The 20,240-nt window shown below is 51.7% G+C and overlaps 1 protein-coding gene and 1 long non-coding RNA gene across 3 annotated transcripts in view; both read left to right on the top strand.

The window, feature by feature from the left end:
* The first annotated feature begins 3,094 nt into the window (after positions 1-3,094).
* Positions 3,095-10,859, top strand: LOC129674796 (uncharacterized). The gene is made up of 2 exons (XR_008719847.1): positions 3,095-3,218; positions 10,582-10,859. It is a non-coding gene; the product is annotated as an uncharacterized LOC129674796 (long non-coding RNA).
* Positions 10,860-16,546: 5,687 nt separating this feature from the next.
* The window catches only part of Spi1 (Spi-1 proto-oncogene), an 18,422-nt gene continuing 14,728 nt past the window's right edge, over positions 16,547-20,240 (top strand). The window contains exons 1-2 of one of the 2 annotated variants that reach the window (XM_055604360.1): positions 16,547-16,784; positions 19,142-19,238. In XM_055604360.1, coding sequence (XP_055460335.1) covers positions 16,740-16,784; positions 19,142-19,238 — 142 coding nt within the window. In that variant the 5' untranslated portion in view covers positions 16,547-16,739. Of the gene's footprint in view, positions 16,785-19,138; positions 19,239-20,240 lie in introns of both variants that reach the window. The other variant, XM_055604354.1, reaches the window with a different exon arrangement.

Genomic DNA, 20,240 nt, shown 5'->3' with positions numbered 1-20,240 from the left:
GACAGACAGACAGACAGACAGACAGACAGGAGCTCTTGTGGAGGTCCTGAATTTGGTTCCCATCACCCACATGGCAGCTTACAACAGTTTGTAACTCCAGTTTCAGGGAATCTGATTGTCTTCCTTTGGCTTTCAAGGGTACCAGGCATGCGTGTGATGTACAAACATACATTCAGGTAAAACATCTACACACATAAAATCAAACCAACCAACCAACCAACCAACCAACCAACCAACCAACCAAACACTACAAATGTGTGGTGCCCAAACCTGGAGCCCAGGGGACATGCCCCCTTCAGCCTGTTACCTTACAAAGCAGCAGTTCTCATATGGGGTCATATGGCTCTTTCACAGGGGAGGTCTAAGACCATCGGAAACATAGATATTTATATTACGATTCATAACAGTGTCAATATTATAGTAATTAAATAGCAATGAAGGCGGTTCTATGAGTGGGGTCACCACAACATGAGGAACTGTGTTAAAGGGTCACAGCACCAGGGAGGCTGGGAGCCATTGCCCTAGAGTCCCGTGCTACTCTTACTCTGGTGCATGCCAGAGGTGAGGAGGTCAAGGAAGCCACGTCACATTCCCGGGTTTTGTTTTGTTTTTGTTTTTTGAGACAGGGTTTCTCTGTGTAGTCCTGGACTCACTATGTAGACCAGGCTGACCTCGAACTCACAGAGACCCACCTGTCTCTGCCTCCTGAGTGCTGGGATTAAAGGTGTGCGCCACCATGCTGGGCCTCCCATTCTGTTTTTCTGACTATTATTATTACATGTAGAGTGTGTATGTGTGCTCATGTGTTGTCTTATTCAATCACGGGAGTCATGGGAGTCCTGGGATCTGATCTCGGGTTGCCAGGATTGGTGGCAAGAGCCTTTACCCAATGAGCCATCTCGAGGGCCCTGTTTTGTTTTTATTTTTGTTTTTGTCTGATGATAAGCCTCACACAGCTCAGGCTGGTCTTGAACTTGCTGTGTAGTTGAAGATGACCTTGAACTTCTGATCTTCCTGTCTCCATGTCCCAAGTGCCTTGGATAGCAGGCATGTATCACTATGTTCAGTTCTCATTCTAGATTTATAATTTCCGTTTTTTCTGACACAGTCTCTCCAACTCTAGCATCATCATCCAAAAGGATTGGGAGAAGCGCCAAACCACCAGAGCAGAGCGCTGGGGTGACATGGCCACTTCACTGGTTCTGAGTTATTTTCTAAACAAAATGAGCTGTCACACACTCATTGTGTGCATAGGATTTATTCTGGACTGGTGGGCTCGAGGACTCAGCTTAGGTCGCCTGGCTCCTCTGCTCTGGGCCTCAGTTTTCTCACCTGTAAAATGGAGCTAACCCTTCAACGGCAAGGACTAAAGATGCTGTATGTCTGAATGGACTGCTGAATGCCACAGGTCACCTAAATAGAGGTGGTGGGCAAGAAGTGTGAGCAGGAAGGGGGAGTCCCGCCCCCAGCAGACGCTGAGGCCTCTGAGATCTCTGTTCCCAGGGGGAGCCCCTTGGCTCAGGGCTGAGAAGCCTGGCTCTGGCATCCTCTCAAACCAGGAAAGGTCAGAGCAAGGCCAGGGGCCCTGGGGTGCTCAGAGAAGAGTGAGGAGCCAAGGTTCTCACCTAAGTCAGTCAGGTACGGGGGTGGGGGGTGAGGAAGTGGAGATTTCTGGGAGGAGGCAGGAAGGAGACTGCGGTGTGACGCTGGCCGCAGGATGACCAGAGGCCTCTTTCCAAACCTTGTTTGTCCCTCAGTGCAGACTTTTGAAGGAAGCATTCTCCCTTTTTCTAAATTTGGAATCTGAGGCTCAGGGAGGCAATGGTCTCTTACCAAGGGGCTCCATGATCTGTTTGGCTCTCTAGCCTGTGCTCTGTCAGGAGTCACTGCCTGACAAGGCTGCTAGAGAAATGCTGTGATCTTGTTCTATTGCTGAGGAAGTGGAGGCGCCAGAGAACGCCAGTTCCCGCCACTCTTTCCCCAGAGCTCTGCGTGGGTAGCTGTCTAGATGTCACTGTGGCACTGGGACCTGAGGCTCACAGTGGGAGCAAATGAGCTCACGGCAGCAGAAGGTCTTCAGCAGAGGCATCTCCTGTCCCCTTGCCTTGTGCCCCAGTAGCAGATGTGGAACAGAAGGAAGGGTTCCTGGGGGTGGAGCCGTGTCTCATAGGAGACTCCAAAACTAGAAAAAAAAAATTTCTTATCTTACAATTCATACAAGTTTTCATACTTTGTTGTTTGTTTGTTTGTTTGAGTGTTTGAGACAAAGTTTCTCTGTGTAGCCCTGGCTGTCCTGGACTCCCTCTGTAGACCAGGTTGGCCTTGAACTCAGAGATCTGCCTGCCTTTGCCTCCAGAATGCTCGTGTTCCAGGTGTGCACCATCACCGCCTGGCTTCATCCTTCTTAATACGGAAGGGATCCCTCTTTTTTTTAAAAAACCTCCCCTTTCAGTCTTTTGCCTAAGTGAGCAATTCAGAGACATACACTGTGGCTACCTCCTATGGCTGTGTATATTCTATGTCTACACCTTGGACCCCAGGCAACTGAGGGTTGAGAAAGGAGCAAGAACAAGGCCACGATAAAGACCTGGCCTGTTGTCACAGGACAGGGCCAGCTCTGCCTCTTCTCCCAGCCATAGCCATCTTTTCTCACAGACATTTGTCCATCTAGCCCCAAGAATCTTGCCCACAGTTCTTAGGATGTTCCACCCTCACTTTGTTCCATGAGGTTCTTGGTCTGACACCCATCTTCATGACCTTTTGCTATGCAGCCTGACATCTGTCCTTTGGGATAGCCTGGGGATTTCTGTACCTCCTTGGAGGAAATGTGGACCCAAGTTTCCTAGTCAGGGGCACTTAGCCCCAGAGATCAGTAAGAAGGGCTTTTGGACAGACACCTGGGGAGGAGGCTCTGGGCAGCTGAGCTGCCTGAGCTTCAGAAGAGCTCTAGATGCTGGCTGGAGAGGCAGGAGGGAAGGCCATGGGCACCCCAGCCTGCTGCTTGGTAGGTCCCCGTGCCCAGGCTAGGGAAGTTTGTTATTTCTCCTGCTTCGACTTCCCCCTTTGATTTATTATAGCCATGAAATGCTCTGCTCTCTTCTCTTTTCCTTGCTGTCCCCCGAGGTTGGAGGAACACAGGCCTCCTCAGTCCCTGGGCCTCAGCCTCACTGGACTACCATCACTTTCCAAGGGCAGGGCACGGGGACCAGGAATGAGAGGTGAGTCGGGCAGGCATGGTAGGATGGGAGGGGCTCTGGCCTCCCAGGGGCAGGCCACACCAGGGGGGTTAAATATTATCTGGTCAGAGGGTGAAGTGGGTGTAGATTTGACAGCAGCAGCCTTCCTAGAGTGCTGGGGACAGCAGGCCCTAGCCTAACGGCCTTGGTAAGGCTTAGAAATAGACCCTGGCCAAAGCTCTGAAGGGTCTGAAGACCAGGCATTTCCAAGTGGCAAATACCATATCTAAAACATGGCTTCTCTGTGACCCCTGACCCCATATTCTGATTTAAGGACAGCCACAGTAGGCCTGGCTCAGACTAGCTTGGGTATTGGACTGAGAACTTTGAAGAAAAACAGCCTGAGGTCTCAGGGCCCAGAACACTCTAGGCTCCTCTAGGTTAAAGCCCTGGCCATGGGAGCCAGGGTCTGTGCCTGCTCCACGGCAGGCCCGGGGGCAGGAGCGTTTTTCCCAGCCCCTGTGTGGTGCCTGTGGTAATGGGGCTGTTGGCGTTTTGCAATGGGCAGGGGGTGGGGAGGCAGTGCACACATGCTTCCTGTGGTGACTGGGCGCTTCCTGTTTTCTCAGGCACCGGCCTTGCTGCTGCCGATGTGGAAACAGGGGCAGCTGCAGCCAGGGTGGCTCCAGGATGGGCACCCTGCCCCTGCCCAGAAGGGACTGAGGGGTCCGCCACCCCCAGACTTAAGATCTGGACAGTGGCTGGGCATGAGTCTCCTGACCACACCGAGTTCTAGTCTTGGCTTGCCCGACATCTTCTGTCCAAAGGGAAAGGTCTGGACAAACTAAGCGCTCAGGAGGTCAGCACCTAGGGTGCTAGGCTGGGAGTGAGGGCGCATGGTTCTGGGTTTGGTTCTGTCTCTCTTTTTAAATGCCACTGTCAGCCTCTTCCACGCTCCAGCCCTTGCTTCCTGATTTTGTGCAGTGTTATGGCAGCCATGATATCAAATCCCTAGCCCACACTGGCCCTAACCCCAGTATCCGCTGAGCTTCACACCCCAAGCGCCACAGCTCTGGGGAAAGCACTGAAGCTGAGCCCCCCAGAGGTGGGCTTGGCATAGACCTTGGCATAAAGGGAACTGCGGGGACAGGGGTAAGTTCAGGCAGATGGGACCTGCCAGAACCAAGTCTGACAGTCCTGGTATTGACAGAACAGAGGGAGAGAAGTGGGTTTGTAGTTGACGCAGAAGGACATTTTTATCCCGGCAGATGTTGGAAAGGGCTCTGACACACCCCTAGCATGCTTTCTGAGAAGACTAGCAGTCAATTTCAGGGTTCCCGTCTTCCAAGAGCATGGAGACCCATATGATATATGACCCAGGAGCCTGGGGAGAGACCCAGTCCTGTCCCCACTTGTCAGCTTGCTTGCTGGGATGAGATGGGTGTTGCCATTAGGGGCAGGCCTTGGGGTTTGACATTGCCTCTTCCCGAAGCTATTTTGCTTCTGTGCTGGTATTTCAAGAACAGGAGGGGATGACTCTGCTTCTAGTGACTGGCAGAGAGCATCTGGCCCCTGAAGGAGGAACATCTTTCCAGAAGGCTGAGGCCCAATCCCCTGGACGTTAACCAGTTTGTTCATGGACTAAGTTAGCTAGCCACCCTCTTGGCCTATGATGTTTTAAGATGTGTACCCCACAGGAAGCGCCCCTCTAATCCCAAGATCTGCTAACCACAGCAGAGGGACCAGTCCCAGTTGAAGAAACTTTGGAGTCCTCTCAGGCTAAGGGACCATTGGACCAGCCTGGCCTCCACAATTCCGTGCCCTAGGCAAGCCTGAGTGCTGAGTTGGCAACACAGCAGCTGCCCTGGCCTCGGAGGTCCAGTTATAAATAAGCACCATCTGGCCAGGTCATCAAGTTCTGCAGCTCCTCCGGTCCAGCTGCATTACCTCAGTGACCACAGGTCGAGCTGCCCAGAGCTGGGCTCAACAGAACCCACCCACTCAGACTAGAGGCTGACTGTGATTCTCGAAGCTCCGGCTTAAGCGCTTGCAAGCCCCTCGGGCCCAAGCCTCACTGGACACAGGTCATAGAGGGACAGGGCATATCCCGCCTGCATGGAGCCAGAGCCAGCAGCTATTTACAAACCGAAACCAGGAGAAGTGAAGTGGCTGTGGCCAAACTGGCTCCAGGTCCCCAGCCCCCACTCCCACTCCATCCTCACTGGCCCAGCCCCCTCTCCCCATGGCTTCCTCTTTCCTTCCCCGCACAGCTCCCCAACCTCCCACTGCCTGGTCAGCTCTGGGTTCCCTGCAGGCACCTCATAGTGACCCCTGACCTCCACAGTACTTTCCTGGGGGTCACCTTTTCAGCCCAGGACCCCAACAATCAGAGCTCTTAGAGCTGTTCCCTCCCACAAGCCCCAGGCCACCCTGGCCTGCACAAACACATTCCCACAGTTCTCAGTTCCCTTTCAGGCTTGGAAAAGCTCCAACCTCAATGGCCGAAACCATGCTAAGCCTCCACCCAAGGGCGGCTTCTCTGGCCCTTCTTAACCTTTACAGTGGACACGAGGGGTCAACACGCAGGAAGCCCTGGCCATCACTCTATTCAAATTGAATTTCAGTCCCTCATCAGGTCAAGCTTGTGAGGGAAACAGGCATTTTGGGCGGTCCATACTTGAGCTGAGACAGTGAGGACCATAGCCCAGCACTGCCTAGAAACTAGTAGTCAGGTTGGTACTTCAAAAGGCTCCGAAGACAACCGATAATGCAACATCTTGGAGGCTGAGAATGGAGCTGAGTAGGTAGTGCGCTTGGTTCCCAGCCGCATACAAGCAGTTGTGGTGGTATACACACGTGATTCCAGCACTCAGAAGGTACAAGAGGGTGAGAAAGTCAGGGTCATCCGCTGGTAAATACCGAGTTCAGGGCTAGTCTGGAGACTAGCTTCAAAAACAAACTAGGAAACCCTTTACTGTGGGTAGACAGCCTCCCCACACTGGTACGGAGGCTCAGAGCTCACAGTTATCTGTCTGTCTTGGAAACAAAGCAATCTCTTTATCCGTTATAAAGTGGAAACAGAGGCCCCGAGAGGGAGCCACGCATCTAAGGGCATGCTGCTAGAAGGACATGGCCTCTCCTCTGCCTGCCCCCCCCTTCACTCCTCGGTCTCCCTTCTGGCAGGGCAGACATTTCCCAGATGTGACAAGGACAGAAGCAGAGATGACCTGAGAAGGAAGCAGGCCTTAGGCCCCGGAGCTGTGCCCTTCCCTGGCTGCGTTACTCATGCCCAGCAGCCCTAGCCTTCTCTGCCCAACTAATCCTCCTGTCTCACCATGTCCTGGCTGAGGGAAAGGTGCTAGATTGAACTTGGTTCATTTGCAGTCAGCTGGCTGGCTGAGTCCTACCTGGCTTCTCTGAGGCTTAACCTCTAGTTCTCTGAATTCTCACAGACGTTTAGTTAGTAGGCCATGCCAGCGCCAACCCTGTGTCAGTGCCCAGGGTCTCGATGGCTGAGACTCATCCTTTGACCCTTGAATTGGGGAAGGCAGATGAGCTACAAAATCCTGAGAGTGTCAAGAGCAGGCTGTGGGAGGAAGAGAGCAGTAATGAGTGTTGTCTGGGATAGGGAGAGGAGGTCCAGGAGAGGGGCTACTTAGGATGGTCCGTGCATGACAGGAAAGCAAGACGGATAGGCTCTCCATGCTGAATCACCACGCCTCAGCTTCAGCGGGTCCCATGGCCTTGTGTGCCTTTTGATTTTTGCTCTTGACTTTGCTGAATTCCTACCAACCTACCAAGGCCCTTCTCGGACACACCATTGCATGACCAGGCCTGGCCTGACAGCTCCTCACCTCCCTCCTCTTTCCGAGAGCCTGAACAGAGCGAGAAGGCAGGTCTCCCTGTTCACAGCACCCTTGACAGCCCCACCCGGGCAGGCGTCTGCTCCCAGGCTCCGGCCCCCTTTGTCCTCTGCTCCGAAAAGCACCGTTTCCCTTTTCTGGGTGACCACATGCCATACACAGGGAATTTCCATTGCAGCCTGCGGAGTGTCTGATTCACTCAGGCCCCTCACAAAGTTAACTCCTTGTAGACCCAACATATTGGTCTGTCTCCCACCCAAGCTGGAGGGCTTCGGTAGCCATGAACTGACCTTAGACTCCGTAGGGTGGAAGTAGAATTCAGAAACCTCACTGAGCACTCCTCATTCACCCTGTCACTAAAACCCCAAACACATAACCTCAGGCAGCCTCCCGGAAAACAACAGATTTGAGGGGAGGCAAACCTGCCCCGTTCTACCTGTGTGGCCTGAACTGAACCCCTGTTTATTTATAAAGCAGAAGCAATTTGTGCCTAAAATCTTACTGAAAAAACAAGGGCACAGGGCCCACAGCGGGATCTCTTTGATTCTTAGTTTTCTTTCTTCTTTTTTTTTTTCTTTCTTCTAATTTTAAAAAAGGGATTTATTTGTTTGTTTGTTTGTTTGTTTAATGTGCATTGGTGTCTTGCCTGAATGCATGTCTGTGTGAGGGTGTCACACCACTTCGAACTGTGTTATACATAATTGTGAGCCACCACATGGGTGCTGGGAATTGAACCTGGGTTCTCCAGAAGAGCAGTCAGTGCTCTGAGCCATCTCTCCATCCCTAGTTTTCCTTCTTTTTTTTTTAAGAGCCCACTCATCCAGTCACAGGGTCCTCTACCCAATCCAGGCCTTCCAGGCTGGCTTTCTCTTTCTGAGAGCAGAGGGCCCTGAAACACTGCCTCTTTAGGTTGATGGGGACTTGTCCACCAGCAGAAGAGAGGTACCTCCCAGCTCTTCTCTTCTAATTCTCTGGCTCCTTTTCTCAGAGGCTCTCAGAGGACTGAGGACTAAGCGAGATGCTGAGCTCTAGGGACAGGACTGAGAATTCTCTCCCAGCTTGAGATGTCTGGCCTGTGTGTCCCACACAGACTTCGTGCCTACTTACCTCCGTTCCCAGAGCTATCTTCTAGTATTGCTCCCACCTGGGGATGAAGAGCCTGCGGTCCCTAGAATCGGGCAGCTATGTAGAGGGTGAAGTAGAGGGATAAGAGTCACCCGAGTGCTTCAGAGCTCTGTGCTTGCTTGTTCTCCAGGCCTCAGGAAGAGTTTGTTTGCAGAGGCCAAGGAAAGAACCATGCACCAACTAGACTTTTAGACTTGGGAGCAAGGCTGTGAAGTGGTTCCTATTGATGCTTCTCTATAGAGCTGTGTCTGAGCTCTGGAGAGGGGAAAGGAACTCAACAGAAGACCACACAGATGATCCACGAGGTGGGGAGGGGGTTCCAGAGGAGCTCAGAGATGGGATGGTAGAGGGGGCTGCACAGAGGAGGGGACCTGAGTGGGGAAGCAGCTCCTGTGCTCGGCGAGCAAACTGGGGGTGTGGCGCTGCCCCGTGGTGAGCAGGCGGAAGTTGCTGTGGGTGGCGGTGGGTTTGAGGTGCCGGAGGCTGAGTGATGTGGCCAGGAGGTGAGCTCCGCATCTGCAGGCCTGGTCAGCAGCAGAAAGGGTAGAAGACGATTCAGAGGAGTGTGGACTGATCTGGAGATTTGTATCTTTCTGGTCACTGGTGCTGGAGCACACGGGACCAGGAGCTGGAGTAGAACAGGGAGGAGAAATTGAGGCAAGGCTTGGAAAAAGATAGGGCAAACTTGAGAAAACAGGGCAGTCTGGAGGAGTTAAGCCTTGGAGAGGTAGTGTCCTTTAGGGTGTGGAAGAGGGTGAGCCTGTGAGCAAAGTCTGTGGGAGACTGAGAAAGAGGTTCTGGGAATGTGGAGTGGGACTGTCTTCCGGCTGCCATGGGGGTAGAGCTGGCTGGCCTGCCAGTGTAGGAGGCTCCAACACAGGCCTGCAGCGTGTGTGCTTCAGGTCTGGACAGGCAAGAGCTAACGAGGACTTTCAGGCGTGAGGAGACACAAGAACCCCAGAGTTGGGACAGCTGCAGAGGCCCAGGCCCTAGGGGCACTCAGAGCTGCAGTCACCCCGGCCCCACTCCCCACGCACGTGTGTGCCCTTTGCATGACCCTCACCTCTCTGGCCTCATTCCTCTCACATGCAAAATAGCACTGGTAAGGCCTACCTCATAGAACCACAGGAAGGTAGTATGAGTTAACATTGGCATACAGTAGGAGCTCAATAAATGCCAACTGCCCACAGTACTTAAAAAGCCCTGGCCGAACCTCAGTTGCTCCTAGAAGGATGATAATAGAAGCAACGTCAGGTTTTTTTTTTTTTTTTATGAATGAGACTGTGCCCACCACTGTGCCCACAATCAAACTCAAGGCCTAACTCTAGCCCCCATGTCTGACCCGCCCCCTCTGGCCATTGGTTCTTCTCTTAGGGCTATTCTGCTGTTCCTGTGTCTTGAGGTGTTGAGGCTGGGGGTCCCTGCAGCTTGGAACACTTCCCTCGGGAACCTAGTGTGTTCATTCCCTCACCTGTGTCCGGGGCTGGCTGAAATGTGCCTGTCTGCTCTGCTCTGCTTGTCCCCTTTAACACCTCAGCCTTCCAGCATGCGAGCCCCTTTGCCAGCTGCATGTTCTCTTTTCCTTTGCCTTCTAACGGGCAGTGGAGGTCACCGCCCGCCCATGGACTATTTATCATATCCGTGTCCCTGCCATGAGGCCGGGGGAAAGATCCCTGCCTCTTCTGGTCACCTGGCATCTAGAGAATCCAAGTAAATATTGATTGACTGTCTTCATGTTCTCAAGAGCCAAACTAGTGTTCCGTCCAAAGCTTGGAGAGCTCCGAGGGGCCCGAGTGACATGGGCTGGGGCCCCAGAAAGCCTCTCTCAGTGTCTCAACCGTGAGAGGAAGTTGCAAGACGGCCATTTCAGTACATGGGCTCAACTCTTTATGGTCAGCTTTCCCAGCCCTTGGTGGTGAGGTCTGTGTTTTCACACGCGTCTTGCCACAGCTCCCGGGGATTTGTGGATAGGAAAGCTTGAAGGGGAGCTCCATCACCATTTCAGCCCTTTGGGCTGGGGTGAAGGGCTGGGGGGGGGGGGGGGGAGTCTGCAGTTTCAGGACTCCTGTTGGATTTCCTGTTGCTGGCCCACTCTGCGATTGCATTAACACCCTGGCCACCCCCATCAGCCACCAGTCAGGACGGGGCAAAGGGATATACAACCATCAGGCTGCCTGATCTCCCTGTCACGCTGCAGGCCACCCTCTTGTCCAGGGTGGGGGAGGGGAGAGCAGCACTGCCATGTGCTGCTAATAGGACAAATAGGTACAATTTAGTTGAAGGCAACGGGGCAGTATCTATCCATCATCCCTGTCAGAAGGTAAAACGCATTGCCCTTTGACCTGATAGTTCAAGTGTTAGGCAGTTTTGCTGGACATATTCCTGCCTGTGTACAAACTACTGTATTTCATCAACAGCAAAAGACTGATGAGTAGAGCCGAGTGAGCCTGTAACTGCGGCATTCGGGAAGCAGAAACAGAAGACCTGTGAGTTCGAGGCCAGAAAAAAGAAAGAATAAAAGACTCTAAATAACCCAAAACGATAAAGAGCTGGTTACAGAAAGTGTGACGGCGGGACAACTACCCAGCCACAGCAATATCGAGCCACAGCAACATGCAGCAACACGGGAGAAAGAAGCGATACCACAAGTTTCCTCTGTTTACTCTCTGTTATGAAAATAAATGATAGCCGGGCATGGTGCCGCACGCCTGTAAACCCAGCACTCTGGGAGGCAGAGGCAAGGCGGATCTCTGTAAGTTTGAGGCCAGCCTGGTCTACAAAGCGAGTCCAGGACAGCCAAGGCTACACAGAGCAATCCTATCTCAAAAAAAAAAAAAAAAATATATATATATATATATATATATACACACACACACACATATATACACACATATATACACACACACATACACACACATATATAAAGCCAGTCTAGGTTTTATAGTTAAGTTCCAGGCTATCTAGACCTGCATGGTCTCAATAAATAAGTAAATAAATAAATAGAAGTAAACAACTAGAATTTACTTTTAGAGATGTTTAGAAGGAAGAGCAGACAAGACAGGATTAAAACTCAGGGCATTTGTGACTCGAATTTGTGAGGCCTTGATTTCCATCCCCAGTACCACAAAGAAGAGGGTGCAACTGGAGGCACAGGCCGCCAATTCCAGCTTCTGGAGAGGAGGAGGCAGATGGGCCGCAAGTTCAAGGCCTGCTGGGCCATCTAGTGACACTTTATTTCATATTAAAATGTAAAAGAGCTGGTAGGTCTTTAATCCCAGGCAGAGGCAGGTGGATCTCTGTGACCAGGCCAGCCTGGTCTACAAAGAGCAAGGGACAGCCAAGGCAACATAGAGAAACCCTGTCTCAAAGCCTCCACCCTACCCCCACACCAAAAAAATAAAATAAAATAAATAAAATAAAATAAAGGAGGGCTGGGATATAGGAGCACTTGCCTGGCATATGTGAGATCCCCAGGCCCAGAAAGAAAAATCAAGGAAATAATGACAGTTAGGGTAGAGTCCTTTCTAGGAGGAGCTGGTGGGGAGGGCGCTTTGAGCTTGGGCTCCTCTTTCCTGTGTTCTTCTTTAGCAGTGCTCTGCTCCCAGCCCTAGAGTTTCATGTCTTGACCCGGATAGGGATTTCGCAGGTGTTAACTTCACAGTTGTCTCTAACTGCACAGACATACATCGTGTACGCTGTTTTATGAACAGGCGTCCCATAGCCTGCAGATGAGCAGCTGAGCGTGGTGGCCTTGCTGCTTGTTTTTGCTTAGCTTGTCAGTACCTGGGAATCAAACCCTCGGCCTCGTTGCAGCTGCGGTCCTTGCTGCCTATGACACCGAGGGTCACTTGGGCCCAGGACTTTGGGATTAGCCATAACAAGACACTATCTCAAGAAAAGAAGTTTAAAGTTTTTTTTTTTTTGTTTTTTTGTTTTTTTTTACACACATGTAGTGTGTGTGCATCGGTGTGGGGTGGGGATGTGCACGTGTGCCGGGCACATGTGTGGCGATGAGAGGACGACCGGTGGGAGTTAGTGTGCTCCCGCCACCGTGTGGATCCATGGGGTCAAAAGTGGGTGGCAAGCGCCTTTACCACGGCGCTATCTCACTTGCCCTAATCAGGAGTTGGAAGTGCTGAAAGTTAAAAGTGCGTTTAAGAGGGCCATCGGGCAGGCTCAGCAGGTAAGGGCACTGCTCAAACCGGGTAACCTGAGTTCACCCACACGGTAGAAGAAAATGGACTCACGACCTTGTCCTCTGACCTCTACACCTGCGCTATGACACACATATACCTGTCCTATCGTACACATGATACACACACAGTATGTTTTCACTGAAAAGTGTATGCATGCCGGGCTGTGGTGGCGTACACCTTTAATCTCGGCTCTCTGGAAACAGAGTGTTGTTATAAACGAAAATGAAAGTCCCAAGGGTTCTATTTTACCAAGAAGGACTCTGGAGCCAGATGCTGGGGTGAAAACCTGCTAGCTCGGAGAAGCAGAGAAAGTAACCAGCTGACCTTTCCTTCTGAGCTCAGGTCTGGATAGAAAAAACCCAAAAGGCTCACTAGCTCAGCTGACATCCCTGGAGGAAAAGGCCAAAAAACCTAAGGCCAAAGGCTTTTTAGCTTAAAGTCCCCAAAGCCAGGGAGCTGAGGAGCTGAAGCCAAAGCAAAAACCAGAGCTTAAGCTAAAAGCTTAAGCTTTTAAAAGCTTTTCTGCTTCTCTGAGCTGTCTTAAATACCCCTCAAGTCAAGTCCCTTCTACTCTTTAATCCCTGCCAGCTGGTTTCTTGCTCTGCTTCTTGACCTAGAGTTAACTTTATTAAATCCTGTGTACAGAGAGCTCCTGGATTAAAGGTGTGTGAGAGAGTTGAATGAACCATACCATAATCACCTGTTTACAATAAATGGAAAGTTCTTGAATTAAAGGTGCGAGATAAGGCTGATATCAAACCAAGCAAGAAACAGGGCTTTACAGTTCACAGTTTTGGGGTTCAAAATGGGATCAAATATCCTGCAACAGTAGAGGCAGGCTGATCGCTGAGACTGAGGCCAGCCTGGTCTACAGAGTGAGTTCCAAGACAGCCAGGGCTACACAGAGAAACTCAGTATGGGTGGGGGGGGGATGCATTTAAATGGCTGGAGAGATAGCTTAACAGTTAAGAGTATGTATTGCTCTTGCAGAGGCTGAGAGCTCAGGCCTCAGCACCCACATCAGGTAGCTGACAAGCACCTGTAACTCAGCTCTGGAAGAGCCGACCCCCACTTCTGAAGACTGAGGGAGCCTGCATTCATGTGCACATCACTCCTACATGTATACACGTAACTCGGAGTAACGCAGATAAACCCTTTCAAAAGGCATTTCATGTATTTAAGCTGTTTCCCATCCTAGCTCAGCAACAGTGTTCACAGTCAGCTGATGGGTGGAAGCTGAACCAGCCAGTGCATACGGCAGGAGAGTGAGTCTCACTCCGCCTACTGCTTGGCCTAGAAAAGATCAAAATTGAAAATCTTCACCCCATCATAAACACGGTGTTACCTTCTGGGTAAAAATTGTAAAGGAATGAAGAACGACCCTAGGGAGGGTCACGTAACAGGTGAGGTGGCCTGCGCAAGGGAAACTGGGATGGTGTTGACGTTTTCATACTGCTTGAAGTCTATATCAGACGCCTGCAACATCAACTCAAAAATAAAAAGGATTAAAAACTTTGCTTTTCTTTTTTATTCCCTGGAGGTCCCAATATTTTTGGCTCCAAACCAATTTCCTGCCAACAAGAGTGAGTCAAAAGCGCTGTCCATCAAGAGGCACCCAGTGACCTTCAGAAAGTCCAGGACGCTCTCTCCTGTAGAGGAAGGAGGCTGGGGTGTGCTTCCTTCTCTGAGGTCCACTCACCTTCTGACCACCAGCTGCCTGAGGTCCCATCTTCCCTTGTTCCTCTGTGTCCTCTCCTTTCTTATTCTCCTCCCCACTTACCTGAGGCTTCTGTTGCAGCTTCGCTTCTCTCCTTTGACCTTTGTATCTTATTTCTCTTTCCCTTCCTTGGAGTACTGGCCCCCTCCCTCTTCTTGCTGGGACACCCTCTCCTGTACCCGTGAGCTGTGTGATTCGGGAGTCAGAGGGCTAGAGGTTGTGGCAAAGAAGTATCAGCTGAAAGCATAGCACAGAAGGGAGTTGTTGAAGGAGGGAGGAAAGAAAGGAAGGACTCAGGACTGGGCTTGAGGGCTCACACCTAGAATACAGCACTGTCGAGGCAAAGATGAGAGGATGAATACAAATTTGAAGATCTATACAGCAGATTCCAGGCCAGTCAGGGATACCTTAAGCAAGACCCTTGTAAAACAAACCGTAGCAATGAATTAGTGAATGAATGTATCAGACAGGGCGTGGTTCTCCTGTCCCAGACACTCTCCCCCTATCATCTAGTCACCTGGAGCTTGGCCTCTTTGCTGAGGAAGTGAGGAACTGCAACATTGCTGGTACAGAGCTGGTTTGTAGCTTCCCTCCTCTTAGAGAGCAGCCTGAGTCAGGTTCCCAGGAGTCCTGAGGCTGTGGGGTCTGGACCCTTTGGGGGAGTCCCAAGAGGAGATACAAGAAAACAGTGAGGATGGAGGTGAGGTTCACAGACAAGTGAGTAGGCTATGAGTCCTTGCCTTTTTGCTGTCGGTGAGAAACTATGGGTGTATGTGGAGGGATCTGGCTAATTTTTATATAAAACAAGAGGAGGAATTTTTATATAAAACACAGGAGGAAACTGAATGATCAAGAAATTCTCCCTACCCAGGCAGGGGTGGCACACGACTTTAATCCCAACACTCAGGAGGCAGAGGAAGACAGATCTCTGAGTTCAAGGCCAGCCTAGTCTACTGAGTGAGCTCCAGGACAGCCAAGGCTACACATAGAAATCCTGTCTCCAAAAAACCAAAACCAAATCAAAACTAAAAAGTCCTCCCCCAGCAGAGTAGTCTCACTAGAGGGGTTTGTGTGCTCGAGGGCTGAAGCGGGGGACAGGTTGGGAGAACTGGGCTATTGCTCTACTCTCTAGACTTGATGTCTAAAGGGCAGGAAACTTTTCTACTTTCCCCCAACTCAGCATAGAGCTTGGAGTTCAATGAACATTGGGAAGATACATAGATAGAAGAATGGATGGGTAGATACGTAACCAGAACGATCAATCAATAGTTGGGTGAATAGATGAATGAATAGGTACATGGTATGGGTGAGTGGGTGAGTGAATGGGGAGACAGGTAGACCGATGGCTAGGGAGGTGAATGGATGGAGAAGTGGATTAAAAGATGGATAGGTTAGTAGGTGGGTAGACAGGGAGATGGCTAGATAGGCAGGCAAGGAATGAGTGGATATATGGATTAAGTGAATAGAGGGATGTGTGGGTAAAAGAATGTAAGTGTAGATGAAAGAGGATGGCTGGCTGGCTAGATCAACAGATGAGCAGATTGATAAACAAATAAAAGAATAAACTGTTAGCAGATGAACGGGATGACATTGGACAAACAGGTGGCTCAATCAACATGTCACCAAACACAAGTGTAAGTGGACAAGCTGATTGATGGAAAATAAACGAGCAGTTGGATGAACAGACGTGAGTAAATACGTGGCTGGTATGATGGGTTGAAGAGACAATCAGAAAGAGGTAAGGATAGGAAAACAAAGAAAGGATGAACATACAAGGAGGGTTTATAAACTAGGAAGACTAGACAGATACTAACATTCCAGGGTTGGGGAAACTGAGACCTCTGGGCTCGGAATAGTGTCCTTAGGTATCAAGAAGCTGCTGTGGTACTTAGCTGGGGGTGGCGGGGGAGGATGTAAAAAGCCAAGGCTCTTCCCGGGTGGCAGGGAAGCCCACTTGAGGATCCAGAAAAAGAGATAAAGTGTGCAAGACTCAATGTGCACTGTAGGCCCTAATAGGCTTAGGTCGACCTGACCTAGCATGGATTCCAGGGCTACAGGAAACGCCAAGCCTGGCGGCCTTGGGACCAAAGTCCTCCATCTGCCAAATTTACCCTAGAAATAAGGGAACCCAAGCTGTCATTGTTCTGACCCCCAAAGAGGTGACTCTTGGCCGTGATAGGAGTCTGAGAAGTCGGTATTATTGGGTTAGAAGAATGGTTGACAACCTCAGCTAAGCCTAGCGGCTGGGGCAGCTGAGGCCTTCCATGGTAGTGTCAGCCTTTCTCCCTCCCAGCCCCAGTTTCCTCTGGGCAGGGGGCCTGGCCCCATGGCCTCCTAGGGCAGCCCTTTGAGAACCACCTGCCCCAGCCGGCCAGAGACTTCCTGTAGCGCAAGAGATTTATGCAAACGGGCTGGGGCGGTGATGTCACCCCAAGGGGACTATCTCCCAGTGGCAGGCCCTTCGATAAAATCAGGAACTTGTGCTGGTCCTGCAATGTCAAGGGAGGGGGCTCACCCAGGGCTCCTGTAGCTCAGGGGGCAGGCCTGAGCCCTGCGTCTGACCCACGACCGTCCAGCCCCCCGACGGGGCACCTGGTCCTGAGGGGATCCGCCTTGATCCCCACCGAGGCCAGGGGATCTGACCAACTTGGAGCTCAGCTGGATGTTACAGGCGTGCAAAATGGAAGGGTTCCCCCTCGTCCCCCCTGTGAGTACTGGGGCTTCACTAGCAGCCCAGCCTGGGGCCCTGGGATGTGTGACCGTCTGCCCACTAACCCACCAGCCCACCCGCTGCCCTCCGGCTCCCTATCAGTGGGAAGTTGGTGTTTCCTCCCCGGAGCCGCTGGCCTGAGACCCAGCGAGGGGCCATTGGCTTCCTTAGAGCATGCCTTGGCGGGCTGAGGGTTGCTGGCTGGCCCCGTGGTGGGGCTGTGATCGATGGGGCCTGAACAACTATTTATAGATGGGCTCAGTAGCAGGCCGAGCTCTAGGGCAGAGAACGGGGCTGAAGATGGTGAGGGCGGCTACCGAGAGGCCATGGGTGAGATCTTGAGACTGGCCTAGGAGGCTCCCCAGGCAACAGGAGAGCTTTCAACCCATGACCTGTGGGTTGAACAGTCCTGAGACAAAGACTGTTAGAACTCTGGGTCACCCATGGGTCCCCAACATTCAGTTTGTTGGGGAATGGCTGTTGATCGGAATGTTTGGGTTTTGGGCCTGCATGGACCTGAGAGTCCCGGGCAGTGGCCAAGGGTGGCTGGAGGTTTTGGGTGGCCGGGCTGGGCAAGAGCACAGCAGAAACAGTGCAGTTAGATTTGTGGCTAGAACTGAGCTCTATAAGAAATGGGGTGAAGGGACCAGAATGGGACAGAGATTGGGGCTGGAGTAGGAGGACCTGGATTGAGCATCTGACTACAGTTAAGGTGGGACAGGGACAGAAGGAGGTGGGGGCTCTCCACTGTCCTCCTGTTTCCAGTGACAGTCACAGCTTTAGGCAAAGGGCAGGCCAGAGTCCCTTAGGAAGGACCTTTTTGCTTTCTCCTACCTTTGGGGGGTGTTGGGGCAGTGAGGAAGGGCTAAGCAGGGTCTGCCTACCTGACTCAGCTTTCCCGTACTGGGGACAGATCTTTTTTCTACCCCACCCAGCTTCCAGCCTAGGAGGCACCCTAGGCCTGACATCATAGCCAAGGTCCTGCAGCAGGGGCAGGCCCAGGGAAGCGGGGCAGCTTCTGGCCCCCTCACAGTGGAGTGGACAGCCTGGCTAGACCTCACTGTCTTCACCTTCAACTTGATCTCCTTCTCTTACCTAGGATGGGGAAGGTGCTGGGCAAGCAGGGGTGATAGAGAGAAGGTCCTTTCTGCCTCAAGTGAAGCTACTGTCCCTGACCCTTGACCTCTCCTTCCTGCAGATATGGGCAAGGGGCAGACCTTGAGTTCCCACACAGCTCCTTGGCCCCTCTGTTCAGCCCCAGAAGCCATTCCAAGTGTCTCCTGAGTGGGTGGGCTCCCAAGGCGGCCCTGGCCCACCAAGCAGGTCCTGAAGGCCACAGGAACTATTGTGCAATCCTTGGGCACACTCTGCGGGGGTGGAGAGAAGCCTGATGACTGTCGAGAAGGCTGGGGTGTGCATATCCCTGTGCCCAAGCAAGTGAGAGAGGAGATGGAGGAGGCAGAGGGAGAAGAGAGAGGAAGAGAAGATGGAGGAGGGAGGGGAGAAAGACAGGAAGAAAGAGGGAAGAGAGTGAAGAGGAGAAAGGAACAGTGGCATGGAGTCTCCCGTCAAGGACACTCGAGGGAGGAGGCAGAAGGGCTAGTCCAGGCCCTTTATCCCTTAGTCCCCAAAACCGGCCTGGGTGGCCTTTGTATAGATGAATCATCAACATGACCGTCATCATGGAAGTCTGTGTCTGCCTGGGGCTGGCTGGACAAAGGCTGACAGGGAGGGAGGAGTCGGGGGCAGGTTGTTGCCGAAGGACACAGCGTCGCCTGGGGGAGCGTGGAATGCGGTTGGCCAGGTGAAAGGCTCTGTGAATGCGCTGACAGCACTGATGGCTGGGATGTGAGGTGGGCATTGTGTATGCCTGCAGGGGTGAGTGACCAGCCATGTGTGTGCCAGCGTGAGTGGTTCTAAGAGTGGATGTGTAGACTTGTGTGAGAGGGTGAGCATGAGTGAGGGTGTGGACATGTGGTGAGTCCCCGTGGGTTTGGGTGCAACTGTCACGGGGGGGGGGTATTTGTACATTTGGGGGAAGGGTGCATTGGTGTGAGTGAGAAAGGGCAGCAGGCCCCCACAGGCCTGGGTGTAAGTGACAGGGAGAATAAGCAGAAGACAGTAAGGGGCTGCACCCTCTTTGCAGCCCTGGTCCTGCTGACGCCTGACCTCTCTACCCCACCCCTGCCTTAGCACACTGTCCTGAACCCCACCACTGCCTGGCCCACAGTGTCCCTAAGCAAAGGCTGCTCCCAGGTGCTCTGTCAGCGAATGTGGCAGGCCTCAGACTTAGCAGAAAACCTCTGCAGACTCTTCCCAATAGCTCAGTCTCTGACACCTTCCTCTCTCAGCAGCCGTCGGACGAGCTGGTCACTTACGAGCCAGAGCTCTACCAACGCCAAACACATGACTTCTACTCCTTTATCGGCAGCGATACGGACAGCCACAATGGTAAGTGCATGGACCGCCGTCCTCTGGGCACTGGATTGGGCGCTGAGCCTCATCCCTGCATCCCACAACACCCTCCCCATCCCTCAGCATCTTCCTCGTGTCACAGGCAAATTTAGTCTTTGGGGACTTTTTTTTTTTTTTTAAAGTAGATTTATTTTCGTACAATATATTTTCATTGTGGCTTTCCTTTCCCCAACTCCTTCCAGATTCTCCACACCATCCAAATCTGCATCTTCTCTTTCTGTCTTTCATTAGAAAACAAATAGTCACTAGAAATAATAATAATAAGATAAGATGAAAACAAACCAGAATAGGATGCAACAGATAAACAAACAGAAACAAACAAAAAAAGCCAAAGAAAAGCACAAGAAACACACTTAAGCCTGGTATGTTCCAGAATGAGTTCCAGGACAGCCAGGGTTACACAGAGAAATCCTGACTTGGGAAACACACACACACACACACATACATACAAGTCTCAGAAAACTCAAAACCAGAAGACCATAAGGTTAAAAAAAAAAAAAAAGTGCTCAGACAAAGTATTGTGAGACAACAAAACAAAACAAACAAAACCAAAAACCTTCCAACACCGGCACTGAGTTTGTTTTGTGTTGGCATGAAACCTGACCTTACGTGTGGTCTGTATACCTAGCGAGAGTCCATTGAAGAACGCTGTGTGTGTGTGTGTGTGTGTGTGTGTGTGTGTGTGTGTGTGTGCGTGCGCACGCGCGCAAGTGAGTGGTTATCAGTTGGTGATAGTTTCTGGGTTGGGGGGGCTTATTTACGGCCACTTCCTCTCAGCACTGGGACCCCACCTGGCTTAGACCTGGGCAGGCTTGGGGACTTTGTACTAAGTGAGGGTCTGTAGGACGCTGAGCGGCTTGACTAAGCCCGTGGATTCTGGCCCAGGTCATCGACCCGTGCCTAGTGCTCTTCCCTCCCTGCTCATTCTACCTCTTCCTCTCTGTTCTTACCATCCACCTTTGTCCCAAACTCCCTTCG

Source organism: Psammomys obesus, unplaced genomic scaffold (genome assembly GCF_907164565.1).
Source record: "Psammomys obesus unplaced genomic scaffold, mPsaObe1.curated_primary_1811, whole genome shotgun sequence".
NCBI classification, from domain to species: Eukaryota; Metazoa; Chordata; class Mammalia; order Rodentia; family Muridae; genus Psammomys; species Psammomys obesus.
Note: the sequence above shows the minus strand (reverse complement) of the source record. Positions and strands in the feature narration are given on the sequence as shown.